General features: G+C 34.8%; 2 protein-coding genes across 9 annotated transcripts in view; one reads left to right on the top strand and one right to left on the bottom strand.

The window, feature by feature from the left end:
• LOC105423285 (agrin) overlaps nucleotides 1–15592 on the bottom strand; it is a 433811-nt gene that overhangs the window by 106300 nt on the left and 311919 nt on the right. The window lies entirely within an intron of this gene.
• On the top strand, nucleotides 662–7301 carry LOC105423281 (ornithine decarboxylase 2-like). 5 transcript variants are annotated; one of them, XM_089079443.1, is made up of 8 exons: nucleotides 668–1483; nucleotides 1791–2012; nucleotides 2124–2200; nucleotides 2456–2628; nucleotides 2764–3064; nucleotides 3129–3371; nucleotides 3462–3670; nucleotides 3799–7301. In XM_089079443.1, exons 2-8 carry the CDS (start codon nucleotides 1829–1831, stop codon nucleotides 3824–3826), a joined length of 1215 nt encoding a protein of 404 aa, XP_088935569.1. In that variant the 5' UTR covers nucleotides 668–1483; nucleotides 1791–1828; the 3' UTR covers nucleotides 3827–7301. The 5 variants fall into 5 exon arrangements, with proteins under 5 accessions (XP_088935568.1, XP_088935570.1, XP_088935569.1 ...); XM_089079445.1 differs by having other exon boundaries at nucleotides 669–1483; nucleotides 1944–2012; XM_089079442.1 differs by having other exon boundaries at nucleotides 662–1483; nucleotides 1791–2200.

Raw genomic sequence — 15592 nt, 5'->3', positions numbered from 1 at the left:
TGTGAATGAATTATATTTTCCCTTATATTCAAGTACAATATACATTATAATTCTTATAAATTATTAAAATTTTCTTTTAAAAAAATAAAAAACCTTAAATTATTAAAAAGAATAATTTTTTCTTTTTTAATAAGATATTTAGAAAATAAATTTCTATTACAATAATTTCATTTTAATACTTTCAGTGACTTTGTATTTCGAGAATAAATTCTGACTTGAACTTTTCAAAGTTTGCAGAGAATGTTCATTACTATTAAATCAAATTAATTCAATAAAATTAGTATTGTAATTAATAAATTGAATTACATTTTACAATAATAAATAATTTTGACTTTATTTTTATATTTATCTCTTTTTTAATTTCATTATTTGTTTTTAGTATAATAAGTATAATAGAAAAAAATTCTCTTAGAAAGAAAATTAATAAAATAAAATAATTAATAAAAATAAAAATTAATAAAAATAAAAATATTATTGCTTATTGCAATACTGGCAAAATTTATTAACATATTATATGTTTGTTATTTTATGCAATATTACTTTTTCATATATTTTAATCTATTTCAATATTTATCATTTGTTGTAAATTAATTAAATGACAAATTTTCAGCACATATTCACAAAAATTATTTATAAAAAAATAATTTATTCGTTTAAAGTTTTTTAACTTCTTTATTTCGTTTTTATTTTATTTTATATTTTCCGATTAGCAGAGATATATTAAGAAAGGTAAAAATAGAAATAAACATAGTAACATAGTAACATACGTTATCGTTTTGTTATATTATATAATTTTAATTGTTATGATAATATTTTTACGACCATTGTATTTTTCTAAAGTTTTCATTTTTAAAGTAATTATAGCCTAGTAATTATAACAGGTAATTTTCAAAATAACAATCGTAAATTATTCCAATTTACGAATAGGTATATAAGTAATTAGATATATAATAGGCATATAAGTAATTTTGACAAAAATGAGGTCATCATAAGAAAACTGCTTGATAAGGTATTGTATAAGGTTGGTTGTATTATTTAGCCAGATGTTACAACGCGACTATATGATTATATTCTTATCAAAAATATTTTTACATGTTACTTACACACGTGTCGATTAACAATACAATATTGGATCATGTAGAATAAATACATAGCAAGATAAATATGTTTTGGAAGAAGAGAGGGATAACAAAACAAAGATACATAAGAAAAAGATACATAAGAGATGGCGATAGAAAGCAAGAGAATAAATACGAAGTCTGTTGCCGTTGATAGTCAGTCGTCCCGAAAGTGTCAGTCAATCGACACGTTTCAAAATTAGAATATATCGGGATGACAGAAACGTGCTACGAAATTATCACTTATATAAAATACTTATAAAATACTTTGTGATTTAACTGTAAGAGCTCATTCTTTTTTCAAGATAATTCAAGAATATCAGCACATCAATTGCAACCGACAGCTAAAAATTGACATAAAACTTGTAAGTACTATCAATTATTTTCTTGAATTTTAAAATATATATATATATATATATATATATATATATATATACATATATATATTATAGCATAATATATAGCATAATATATATATTATATATATTATATATATATATATATATATATATATATTATAGCATAATATATATTATAGCAAAATTGTTACATTACTTGTATTCTTTTATAAAATTAAAATTATGTAAATGTAATCAATAAAATAATTAAAAAATAAAATCGCACTTTATTAAAGATTGGAAATAAATATCTAAGTAGATATTCTTTTCGTAGAAGAATTTTCAACTTTGAAGTATTTACACTTAATCATCATGCCGCACTTTGATTTCAAAGAAATAAAAGTCGTCGACGATAGCGTAAATGACATAGATGTTATTAGGGATGTAATTAAAGTTGAAAATTTGGAAGATGCCTTTTATGTCGCAGACATTGGTGACGTTGTTAAAAGACATCAAGATTGGATTAGTAAAATGCCTAAAGTTATTCCACACTATGGTATGTCTATGATTAATTGTATTCTATTTTTAATTATTCTGTTATTGTTCAGTTATCTTCGAAATGTGTTTGTTGTAATAAAGATCAGTATTATCTCTTTTCAAATTTCAGCAATTAAATGTAATTCACATCCGACTATAATTAAAGTCCTGGCGGCTTTGAATGCTTGTTTTGATTGTGCATCTAAGGTAAATCTCCGCGTCTATCTCATAAAATACTTAATCTTAATCTTACTTAAATCTTCGCTGTTTATACAAGATATTTTTAAAATCTTTGACTAAGCTTCAAATCTATTCTATCAACCTAAATAAAAAAATTTTTTCTATTAAAAATTAAAATATCTTTAATAAAGGGATACTTTGTACATTCACATTAAATCTCGCATAAATTAAAGAGCCACCTGTAGCTCGTAAGCTAATTAATGATAATGACGTTTCTAACAGCAAGAAATAGCGCAAGTAATGCAGTATGGCGTGCAAGGCGAGCGGATCATTTTCGCACATCCAAATAAATTGCCGTCTCATATCAAATATTCCAGGAAAGTGGGCGTCAAACAGATGACGGTCGACAGCGAGCTCGAATTGACGAAAATTAAGCAATACTTTCCGGAGGCTAAGTAAGAGTAATAACAATTAAACTATTTTTATCATATATATATATATATATATATATATATATATATATATAAATATATGATAATTGTGTAAATTATTTTGTTTTATTGCTTTAAAATTGACTGTCGGCTGCATAGGATCGTGATACGCATTCGTTGCGACGCGAAAAACTCACCGGTCTCCTTGGGAGAGAAATTCGGCTGCGAACCGTGCGAGGAAGCTGTAGGTTTGATACAGTGCACGAGAGATCTCGGCTTGAACTTACATGGCTTCAGCTTTCACGTCGGTACCCCGTGCTTGGAGATGGACGCCTATCGCAGAGGGATCGAAATATGCAAGCGGTTAATCGCAGTTGCCAGGTCGGTCGGCTGCAACGATGTGGAGCTGATCGACATCGGCGGTGGATTCTCGAGCGTCTGTGGAGAGGAGCTCGACGAAGTACGTGCCTTCTATTAATTCAAATATCAGCGTTATTGCTAATATTGTTTCATAACTTTTTCAGCTAGCCGAACTCATTAACGGGGCGATCAAGAATTTAGATCCTAATATAAGAGTCATCAGCGAGCCCGGACGGTACTACGTAGGTTCGAACTTTACCTTAGCCTCGTACTTGCATTCCAAGAGGCTCGCCATTGGCAACGATGGCGGGGAGAGGAGAATGTATTATATGAATTGCGGCGTGTACAACTCATTCTTGGATGAATTGTTGGGCCTACAAGCTAGAATTCCAGAAACTGTTTTTGAAGTAATGACATGATTCGCTTAGCTGTGCATCGCGAAGTTGTATATCTTGTTAAGATCTCGCACGATCTTAATCGTTAATTTATCATTGCAGCCAGCTAGTGATGAAAAATTTCTTTCGAATATATGGGGGCCGACTGCCGACTCGTATGATTTAATACTTAAAGATGTGTCACTGCCTGAACTTTATATAGGCGACTGGTTAATTTGGAAAAATATGGGCGCTTATACATTAGCTCTTTCCAATACATTCAATGGATTCCCGATTCCAACTGTGAGATCATTTATTAAGAAAAGCCAGTGGTTAGTGTTTCATATATTTACATAAAAATATATTTAAAATATCTCAAATAATTGCAATGGTGATAAGGATATTTAAGATAAACTTTTTTTTATAATTTAATAATACACGTATATTGATTTTTTTGCAGGGAAAGTTTTCTGGCACAAATTCATTAGAAGAGCATTTTATTTAAAAAAATAACGTATTGTTGAAGAAATTAGATAATTATATGATAAATATGCAATCTGATCATTTTTTGTTTCATATTTTAAACATTCTAAAATGTTATATTAAATATCAGATCTCTTTCATATTCTCTTTTTATTATATAATTATAATAATTTCTGAATTATTCTCATTTTATTTTCGACTTCCATTATCGAATTGCAGATATCGAATAGCATTTAGAAATTATTTTACTTTTATGTGTATTTTATTGTTAAATGACACATTATTGCAAAATATAAAATATTAATATTCTTACAACTATATTTTTTGAACATTCTTCGAGAAAATCTTAAGAAAAATCACGATTGATATAAAAAATAGGTAGACATAAAAAAAGGAAAAATAGAAAAGAAGAGATAAGGAAAGAAAATGCACAGAGGAAAAAATAAGAAGAAAGAAAATAGAAAGACATATCCGTTTAGAAAGCTTTACAAATCTTCAGATAAACAATATACTATATATTGATAATTTTGTACAATACAGAAAAATTCTGTTTTATTTGCAATTCAATTTATACGGTTTTTTTTTAATGCACAGAATTGCCAAGATCGTCATTAATAATTGCGATTTATCAAATATTACTTATGAAAATATCGAAAACAATTCATTTATTATAATATTTATGATTCTTTGAGTCACGTGTCATCCATATATATATTTTATTATTTTATTAAAATGATTACAACATGCAAATTATACGAATATTACAATTATACAAATAGTACAATTAATTAGATGTAATCTAATTTCGACTGTAATGAAAGAAAGGTTGTAAGCTTTCGGTGAATGTACAGGGATACACGGTTGATTTACATGCAACGAGTGACGCAAATGACCTCGCGATTACGTACACGGGCTACATTACATTATAATTATCCGACTAATCTTTATTCCCAACAATAAACCGCAGCAACGCAGATAAGAACTGCGGCGAAGGGGACTATAAAAAATACACAGCTTCATCCCGAATTGCACCCCTTTTAATGAGCACCGAACAAAACGAGCGGAAGAGCGTTCCATATTTCATCGCGGCTGAGGAAACTCAACCATGCTCGGCCCATTGACATCGATTCTCGCTGCTATCTTTTATCTTTATCGCGAATCCTCGTAATAACCGCTTAGAGTTATATGGCACAAAGAACTGGCCCGTTTATCATTCGCAGGTATCACACAATAAGACGATTATGTCAAATTAATCCACCAGAAAGTAGATCATTATGATTCTTTCTTAATCTTAACGATGATTTAATAACGCGAAGATAACAGATGGAAGATATACATTTATATACATTTAATAATAATTTAAAACAGATTTAAGATAAAATGTTTTGTCGGTTTTATTATTTTGATTGACACTATCGCCACTTTGTAGATACTCAGATGAGATCATCGTTACAGTCGTCATTGTTTTTGGACAAATTCACGGCCAGAATTCATTTCACGGTCACGATTGTCTCTTGGAACAATCGTACGACTCGCACGTGTATACAATATATGCAAGGCAATCGAGCGAAGGTAAAATTGATCTCGCCGCTGTCAGAGCACCGATTTGCGACGTCCATTTCTTTTCTCGTCTCAGCTCGGTCCTTTTTTCCTTCTCTGCCCACTTCCGGCATCTCTTCTTCACCACTGCGCCCGAAACCATCGAGAGATTCGGGCACTAAGTATGCATAGCCCGGTTTCCGGTTTCCGGTTGCCGAGTATGCGTTTGGACTTTATCTTTGCCCCTTGGGTCGATTCGTAACTAGTTGGCACAGTGCCATGCATAGAGGCGTGCTAATAAGTGTACCAGTTTCGATATAGCGATATCGTTACGTTCGCTAATATTCGAGTAGTTCTGACAAATGCTGCGATACCCGCCATCGTCAGAGTAATCCATTCGTGTCTCTCCTTCAACATCCTCGCGTTCTTTTTCTACACTCGCTCAAATATCCCTTGCTTACAATTAGCGTTGGATTGAACGTATATCCAGTAAGAAAATTAGCTTACAAATACGTGATTTATTTAACAAAAATAAACATATTTCATGTTTTGACTAAAAATCTATTCTTAGAGAAATACACATTGATATATTTATGTATATTACGTACAGATATAATCTCAATCAGCTTAGACAGGAGCAATCTACATTCAACCATTTCAGAAAAGTAAATTATCTTTTTTTATATTTATAATTATATATTTCTCTATATTTTAAATCTTGAGTTTTTTATAATATAAGATTTCCTTTTATTTTACCAGAGATTATTTAAAATGTCTCAACTATTAAGAATAAAAAATAAACACCTTATCAGTTTTTTACGCTCGTTCGCTAAACCATAATATAATTGTTAAATATATCATAATATAATTATTAAATATACTGGTATTTTATAAAAAGCTATGTAGCCTTTTTAAAGCTTTTTTAATATCAATTCTATCAGAAGTTTCTTCACAATGTAAATGCATCGCAAGGATCGTTTACTGGATTACACGTGGCGGAGGAGTTTCAGGAAGGTGGGGAAAATATCGTTCAACGATGATATGAGAGCGAATGTGAAAGATAAAGCTGGATTACGATCGGCGATCTATCGCAAGTTGAGTTTTGTGGATTAACCCCTTGCGCTCGTAGATCCAACCGGGTTAATCGACGTTCGAGCACTCGAGGCATTCTAACCCCTTTTTTTCTCTTCGGCGTGCGGCTTGATTGGCTTCACCGCAGTTTTCACGGAGAAAATGGCGAATCGGTTGTCAACCCACTGCAAATACACGATGGATTAAAGATCGAGGTCGCGAAGATCCTCGCGATTCGACCGGTCATCTTTTTCTCCCTTTCTCCCTTCCCGATTCTTTTTTGACCGGGTCTTGTATTTTCGGCGAAGGATCAATTTCATGCGCGTTACGCTGTGAATGACGCTGCTTTAATAACTTTGAATTGCGGTCATGCTGAATCAATAGTCGGTCATGCTCTGTCACGAGATCTGTGTCTCGTTTCGACGCGCACGCTTTCCAGAAGGATTAGCAGGAAACGAAGCAATGAATTCATTAAGTCGCGTTGAATAATCACAGATGGTTAGATAAAAATTATTCTTCATGAAAATCTGCTTCATGGAATGAAGCAGAATACATCGTTAACGAGCGCTCTTTCACGTGATGATTTTTTTTGGTATTCATATGTGGCTCAGATAAAAAAAAGTAAATAGAAAACTTATGTTTTTAATATTCTAAACAAGCACACGTTTCAATGTGGCAAGATTGTTGAATTGTTTACTTGTTAATGAAGACATTATGCTATCTATATCTGTGTTTATTTAAGAAAAATGTTACGATTGCTAATCAGATGTATTCTTCATTTAATAATTTTTTGGAATCACTTTTACTACTATGTGTAATATATTATTGTAAGATCTCAAGTTGAATTTTATTAAATCAAATTATCTCCATTTCTGTAAAATTATTTTAACACGTTACACATCTTGATTAAATAATTTATAGTTAATTATTACGGTTTTTAACCGATATTTTGTTTTGCAAGCAAAATATGAAAAATGCGCGACTTTGTGATATCGTGCGTACTTTATTCGTTCAGGTCACAAAACTTGGCAGATAAAACAACACGTTCGCTATTTATTTGTAATTTTAATTAACGGATTGTGACCTGCCACATTATTTGGAAGCTTTTGAGTCCTTTGAAGTATTGTTACTTCAATGCGTAATATATATTATTATACACCGGAACACGTTGTAACGATCATTTAATTAATTCACGGCGCGGTTTTAATAAAATATAACGTTGCGCATGGCACGCATGCAATTTATGCTTAAAAACATATCGCGGACTTTATGAGTCAACGGGCGCATGCGTCAGCGTCCTTTGTGAAAATTCAATCAGCTTAATTCCGCTGTGCTTATCGTAAATTAATGTTATGTAACATGCGGCTGTATTTTAGAATCGCGAAACGCGGTACGCAGTTTTCGCGGCTGTTAACACGACGATTCGTTAATAAACTCACTCCTATGAGTTATCCATGTGAGTACAAGATTTTTCGTGAATATTTTTTCCATCTTTTTAAATTAAATAATAAATTAAATAATTTTTTTTTAAATTAATCTAAGCTACGCTATGTACAACAAAAAAGATTATCGAGGGCTGATAATTATTGATGATAACTATTGTATATGATATCATTTTAATTTGAAAGGCACCAATTGTTTACAATTATATCGCAAATTGAATCAGAAAAATTGAATAAAGTCTATTTTCTCGATCGCGCGACATCGGGGATGATTTTTAGGAGGGTTCGTTCGCAGACTCGTGTTTTTCATCTCGAGATGCTCTAAAGACAAGTTGAAGAGGAGTGGATCAAAGGAATCGACGTATCTAATTGCTATTTACGAGCAATCCCCTCGCCGCGAGCGAGCCAGTTGCCAGTTGTCATTCTTTTTCTCGAAAAAGCGATCGCTTCTACCCCCGTCCGGTGCGTTTGCGTCATCGCGAGTATTCCAGGGATTCATCCTCTCTCCTTTTATCCGCCATAAAGAGAGTTGTCGTCCACGAGACGGGCTCGCCCCGGAGACTCGTTATGAAGGGTCGCAACTCTTTCTCTCTCTCCCCTTTGCCTCGAAATTTTCATATCCAAATAGTACTCGACATTGAGCGGATGTTTCAGCTAAATGCACGAGGTGGAGGCCCACTTGCGCGCGCGAGTAAACGTTTGAGGAAAATAAAATAACGTCTCGGAATCGAACGTGTTATTCGCCGCCGGAAGGTAAACGGGGCCCCCTACGCTCGCTCGCTCGCTCGCTCTCTTCGTGAAAATTTTCGCTATTTTTCCAACATGAATTTAAGCTCTCGCGGCGGAATAGGTTCTCTCTTTTTCTACTTGCGCTGCCGCGTGCCAAAGTATACATCCTGTAAGTAGGATACTTATATTAGCCGTCTAAGCGGCTTGAACGAGTCCCCTCGCTCGCGGGTAATAGATATACTTGGATGTCAATACAAACTTGCGAAATGGCGAATATGACGGGCGAGAGTAAAAAGAAGAAACGCGAAAGAAATTGGGTCGAGATAACAACTCCGTCAAGATTTTACACGATTCGCTCTTACGTCTTTGCTGCCAATTTTACTCGGACATGCGAGCTGAAGTCCCTTTACGTGAAGTATCTTACATATTTGCCCGGAAAATATCATAAGAGATAGTAGAATGCTGTGTACACGAGATGCAGCGAGATCGAAAGAGCGAAGGGAGATGCGAAGACCTAGGAAGTTTATAACAACGCGCGCGGGAGACAAAGCTGGCTGAACTCGATTTTCCAGCTGTCGTTAAACTAACGGGCATTTCCGACTGTAGTTTTCTCGCTGCGCTCCGTCTTTCCTTCACAGACACATCACGGAAACGACGTGAAAATGGAATATTATCCGTATAAACAATTTCGAAAAATGTGTTTATCTTTCCGCCTCAAGTTGTCGGATATCTGCGTAGGAAATATTCGTCCGGGTGGAAGTAATTAAATACAGCGTATCTGATCCGAGCGAAATTAAAATTGTAGGATAAAATATATCACAAACTTAATTCGCCCAAACCACTTGAAAAAGAAACATCTCCCCGTTGGCTGTAATACAAAAGTGCATACTCGAGCGTGTTTGCGGTTCGAAAAAAATACCCAACTTCCCCGTGTAATGCGAGATTAAATTACTAAGCTTCTCTATAAATCTGTAGAGGAGCTATGATTATTGCTAACGAGGGAGTGAGTCCTTGCGCGTGTATTCTGCAGGCACTCACCGCATACAGTCATTTCTGGATCTCGCAAAAAACTCAACTTGCGCTCTTTTTCAAGATTAACATCCGAGAGGTCGAGCAGACGTAAAATGAAAGGGAAAAGAAAGGAAAAGAGAAAGGGCGAAGATCGCAGTGAAAATAGGAAGGACGATAGGCGACGAAGATGGTAGGAAAGAGAAAGGTGGAGGAAAATGGAGAGGAGCAAGTCTTTACGGAGGACGCATAACTCATGCTCCTTATTGAAACTTCCGCCTGAGAATGGATTAAGACGGCTCGCACGGAATTTGTCGAAATTTCCGAGGCGCGTAATTTATTCTCTTGTTACCTACCGCATCTTTCCGCTCCAAATAATCAACTTGGATACTTTATGGATATTTTATGCTTTTATGCTTTATGTTTTTCTAAAGCTCATTTCCCAAAGAATTATCAAATATTATATGCGCTGTATCTCGTTAATGAGTTAATTATATCTATATTAATGCATTTATCTTGATGTGCAATTGGAAAAATATAAATTATTACATCATCTGCAAATATATGCATTTTGATATTTTTGAATTTTTGTATTTTGACAATAAAAATCAGCAGCTGAAGGCGTATGACGTTGATTTTTATTATTAAAAAATATCGCACATCTGTTGAACATAATGGTTCATAATTTGCGTGCATTTGTCTAAAAAAAAGTAACAAAAGAAATTAAGAAAGATCAATTTGCGAATTGCAATTATTGATAATCTGGTGCCGGTTAATTGACCGTGCATTGTTAAAAAGGCAATTTAATTAAACACAAATATATTTCATATATAAATATATATACTTTATATATATATATATATATACAAATATAAGAAATATATATTTCATAATTTAACGAGTACATATTCTTTTTCCTTTCAATAATTAAATTTTTAAATCGGACGCAAAGTTTGTAATAAAGCAATTCGTTATACGTATATGTCACGTTACATACAATTCAGTCATTTTTTATTTTAAAAATGAAAAAGATTAAGATTTAACGGTATCATGATTAATGCACCATTTAGGATTTCGTAATCTGTCACATGTGTTTCTTGATACGTGCAATACATTTCTTTGTATCGTGTATTCGAATCATTACATTCACCATATGGCTAATAATTTATACACATTGATTTTGAATAGAAGTTTATTGCCCAACGGTTAACACGTAGTTGATATAAGTACATTTATAAGACAAGATTGTTAAATATTGATATCGATTTTAATTAAACATAAGATTTATATTATTATATATAAACTTATCAAAAATGCGATCATTGTAAAAAATGTCGACGCTTATGTCACACTTCTCGATCGACTTCTTTATCTCCTATTTTCGTTTACCTCGCCACGTATGCGACCAAAACGGATAAAAGATAGGACTGTCTAGTTCGGCGTGTAAGGTATAGAGGTTCCGGAGCAAAAGAAGGATAAAAGATAATGGTCTGGGCGTATAGTACCTCAATAGGGGGATACGAAATTGCGTGACGCTGCCACGTGAACGAAATACTCGTTTCCCTCCGCCACGTGACACTCATACCTCGGCTTCGACAGCCAACGTCAAAGAACCATGAGCCAACCTTCCTGGGGAACAACTTTCGGCTCACCACCAGCGGATAATTCCGCTCGATTACGTCCCAGCGTGTGTACGAGCCACAAAAGAGCGTATTCGTGAAGGACTGTTTGCGTGAAAGTGAATTTTGTGGATATGGTCTGTCTATTCGCATGAGCGGATGAAGCCGTAAACAGAAATTTCGGTAAAGCGAGACCCGGCAAACGACACACGGTGAGGCTTCTCGTGTCTCGGTATTGAAACAAACGAGACGACTCTCCCCGTTGTCTTTTCTCCTCTTATTTTTCTCCTCGCTATCGGTGATCACAATGAAGGAACGTGCGCGCGCGCGCGCGCGCTAAAATATTCTAAAATAATTTCTATTGAGAGAAGACGCACACTCCGCGTATTTATTCACGTGTATTCGCAGTTGAGCAACTAGATTAGTTATTTAGTCCTATTTCTCCGGCACGTTTATATGCAGCTTCGCTTTATTCCCGTTCGTTCACGCGAAACACGTCCGTATAATTGGTCTAATCTAATCTCAGTTCCCTGTACGGCGCAAACAAACTGCAGGAATACCGTGTCCGGTCATTCGGAAGTATCCCGTCGTAATTGCGGTGGAAGGTGATATTATGGAGTGCCCCGCGGATCGGGCGATATTTCATGGTGATATTACACGCTGTATCCGCAACAATACCGAAACTTACTATGCGAATACGCGGCGCGCTGCGCTGGTTCGGTGTCGTTATAAATCGCAGGGAGAGGCGTAGCCGGGGGCTGGAATCCGTAGTGCCGGAATTAAATTTCGCACGGGCAACGCGTTTCCGTAGCGAAATGGCACGGAGAGGTAAGGGAAATAAGCACGCGAACGGAATAAGAAAAATGGCGGAACGTAGAGACAAGTGGCGGAAAGCGATGACTCTCACTTCCTTGTACAAATATTTCAGGCGCATCGTAAATTAATGCTACGCAAGCGTGATTACGCAGCACAGCAAGTTGAAAGAGGAAGAAAGAGAGAGAAAGAGATGGAAAGAAAGCATGAAACAGTTCTAAAATAAAATCCATTCCATTGTTTCAGTTATTGCGTACAAAATATATATATATATATAGCGAATTGAGATAACATCTGAATAAATATTCAATAAAGAGTGGCGCATAACTTGTGAAATAACTTCTTTGTCCGCTAAAATCTGATTTCGCATTAATTAATTAATATATCAATTATAATCGAATATCAATAATTGAAAATTACTTACATCTATCTTATACGAATATATTACCTGAAGAAAGTGGTCGTAAATAAGTAAAAAACAACTATGAAATGAATATTATTGCGTTCATGAATAAACACGGAAAATGACAAGCTGGCTGCGGGTTTTGTTCATCGCGAGGATTAAAAACATAGGAAAGCTCTCGTGTAAATATCTTCTTGTAACGTTTGAATTAAGTTTTGCAAAGAGCAGCACGATCCCGCCTGTGGCAAAAGGGGATGAAAGGAATAAGGGGAAAAATGTTAACAGGAATGAACACGCAAGAAATATAAAGCAATCTTTCCGGCATGTGTTCGTGTTCCTATAGGAGTACGCAAAGATCCGAGGTGGAATTGTTGTTCGCCACACTGCCGGATGACCATTGTTACAATGTGTGTTGCATAAATAACATTGCTCTCGGTAACATAAAATGCAGCATCTTGATCGAAGTGATATAAATAGCAATGTAGCATCATCAGAAAGAATTGAAAATCCAAATTTGAACATTTATTTTATGTCTATTCACAAACAATTTATTATAAAAAATACATTTCTTATATTGAGGAACTAAGGAAACTAAAAGAAAAGAAAATAAACATTTATTTTATGATTTTTCAAGATGTACCTTTATGTCTATGTTTTCTCAACAAATCAAAGTAACTTAATGCCTGAAAGTTTTCAATTGCTGGTTTTCTAAAGTACGATAAATTATTCCCTACTTTTAGAATCGAATCTTAATTAAAAATAACGAATTGCTTTTTCTTCTTTTAGAAGACGCGATTCTCGGAGACACGTCGCATTCTAACATTGGTTACTACCAGGAGAAGCAATAATACCGGAGAATGCAGTGGTTCCCTCGTTTATCACGCGTATAATTGCGCTCACTTTACGCCCGCTATACGAATACTGGAATATACGCGTCGGCTCAATGTCGTTATAAATCGTGCCTGTGCTCGGTGTCGCGGGAGTGGGATCGCGATGGGTGCTCGAAATTAAATTTCGCAAGGAGCAACGTGTTTCCACTGCGACGGGCTGGAGCGAAGAAGACGGAAACGCTGTCTCGCTCTCAGGAAGAAGGGAAAACAACGTTCCTGGCACGCGTAACGGAAACGGTATCCTATAAGATAAATTTTCATGGGCATGGCGGAATAATTGCAAGCGCCTAGAAAGGGAAAGAGGGAGGATAAAAAGAGAGAGAGAGAGAGAAGGTGAAATAATTCATCGTCTAGCATTGATCTAAGGGTGATGTCGTAAGTTAGGCCTTGATATAGCATATATCTATGCGAAAATAAAAAGATATCTTACTCAAAAAGAGCAAGTTAATTAATTATTTACTACTAACTTTTTTGTGACAAAAATATATTCTTTATTGTAAATACTTAAAAATATATTTAAAATGCAAGTATTTTTTTGCTGCATTGAGATAAAAGAAAAATAACACTGTAACAGTTTTATATTTTTATTCTATTAAAAGAGAAATATTAAAAACGTTAATTTAATATTAATATTGAACATCTATAAATGATTAATTTTGTGAATAACGTTTCCACGAAGATTTCTATCGCATTCCGTATGCATTATAAATCGCAGTAAAGGAAATGGTGATAGAATTAAATTTTGTGTGCGAGAGCGAAGCGTGCCATTGCTATTGCGCTCGAATGCAGGCAGCGCGAAGAAAACGGCAGGATGGGAAGATAGTGGTATGCTGGAAGTGGCGGCAGCGACGGCGGTGCGGGAACGAGAAAGGTTGGAAAACAATGTTGCTGCGGTATGTCGGTGTGCAGCAGCCGCTCGCAGACGTCTCGTGTGCGAGCTGCCTGTCCCATCAGTTATTGTCAAAACGCCCTGAAAATGCCTCAAGCCTCGCGGGCTGTAATAATTGAAGAGACTCACGCAGGCGGGGAGCAGAGCGAAATTGAGGAGCGAGGTAAATTGAGAGCCGCCCTTGGATTAAGGGATGAGGACGACGACGCTCGGCTGCCACATGCGTCCGCGACGATACAGCTATGCTCTCGGTAAATTATTGCAAACGGATACCTGCAATATTACTGTAAGGCTTGGCATATCATTCGGCGCTCAAAATTGTATGAAAAATACACAGAATCTTATTCCATGAGAGTTACCTTATCTTCTAATTATATTACTTGCGGTATTCAAATCTTCAATCTTTTTGTTGCACAATATCGTGCGAAAAGATCACGTAAAATAATATAAATATGAATTTCTTCAAATAATCGATTATTAAAAAATCCAACAGTTTTAATAAGTACAATTACATTTTGTATTTAAACAAAATATAATTTATTAATATTACATTGGTCGAGTTTATCCAATTGCAGTTTATCCAATGAATGTTTATGCAATGAAAGACACCAAGTAATATGATTAAGATATCAAATTTCCACGTGAATTATCGCAATTAAGCATATCTGTTATCGTCAATGCTCAAGATACACTTTTCGACAACGAGGTCGCTAATGAAGCGTAAAGCAAATTAATTATCGCACGGCGATTTCGATGCCATCATTACGACAGCCACACTTTCTGATATTAATTATAATCTTAATTGCGCAATCTGTTAGCCGATTATGATAAATGCGATGATGTAACAATCGGGTGAACGAAATCTGTGGTAATTATTGCGGCAGCGCTAATTAGTGTAAGCGATAATAAGGTAATAACTGTCATAAAATTGCTATTAATAGAAATTCAATTAACGTATTGTTTAATCACCGCTAGATATATTTTAAAATAGAAATGGAGCCATTAATGACGATGTATAATAATCCATTGTAATTCGCAATCTGTTTGTCGCGTGACAAGAATTATCTCGCATATTTAAACGTATTAATAAAGTGCGAAAATAAACTGCGAATGTAATGATCGGCGGTTTACTTTAAACTCGTGATAAAACATTCGTGGCAAGATAAATTGAAATGCGTTATAAGCATAGTATTCTATTACACTAATAACTGTTAAAATTAATTGTCATCGTAATCGTCGAACAACGAACGGCACTGGTTACGTAACGGTGTAACTATTATATCGCCAGTCGTTAGTTAGCGGCGTCGTCGATCGAAGTAACAAATTATTGCCGATGAAATTTCAGTATTTCATTATCTTAAGTGCTCC

Source organism: Pogonomyrmex barbatus, unplaced genomic scaffold, assembly GCF_055798465.1.
Source record: "Pogonomyrmex barbatus isolate J1 unplaced genomic scaffold, ASM5579846v1 scaffold3, whole genome shotgun sequence".
NCBI lineage: Eukaryota > Metazoa > Arthropoda > Insecta > Hymenoptera > Formicidae > Pogonomyrmex > Pogonomyrmex barbatus.
Note: the sequence above shows the minus strand (reverse complement) of the source record. Positions and strands in the feature narration are given on the sequence as shown.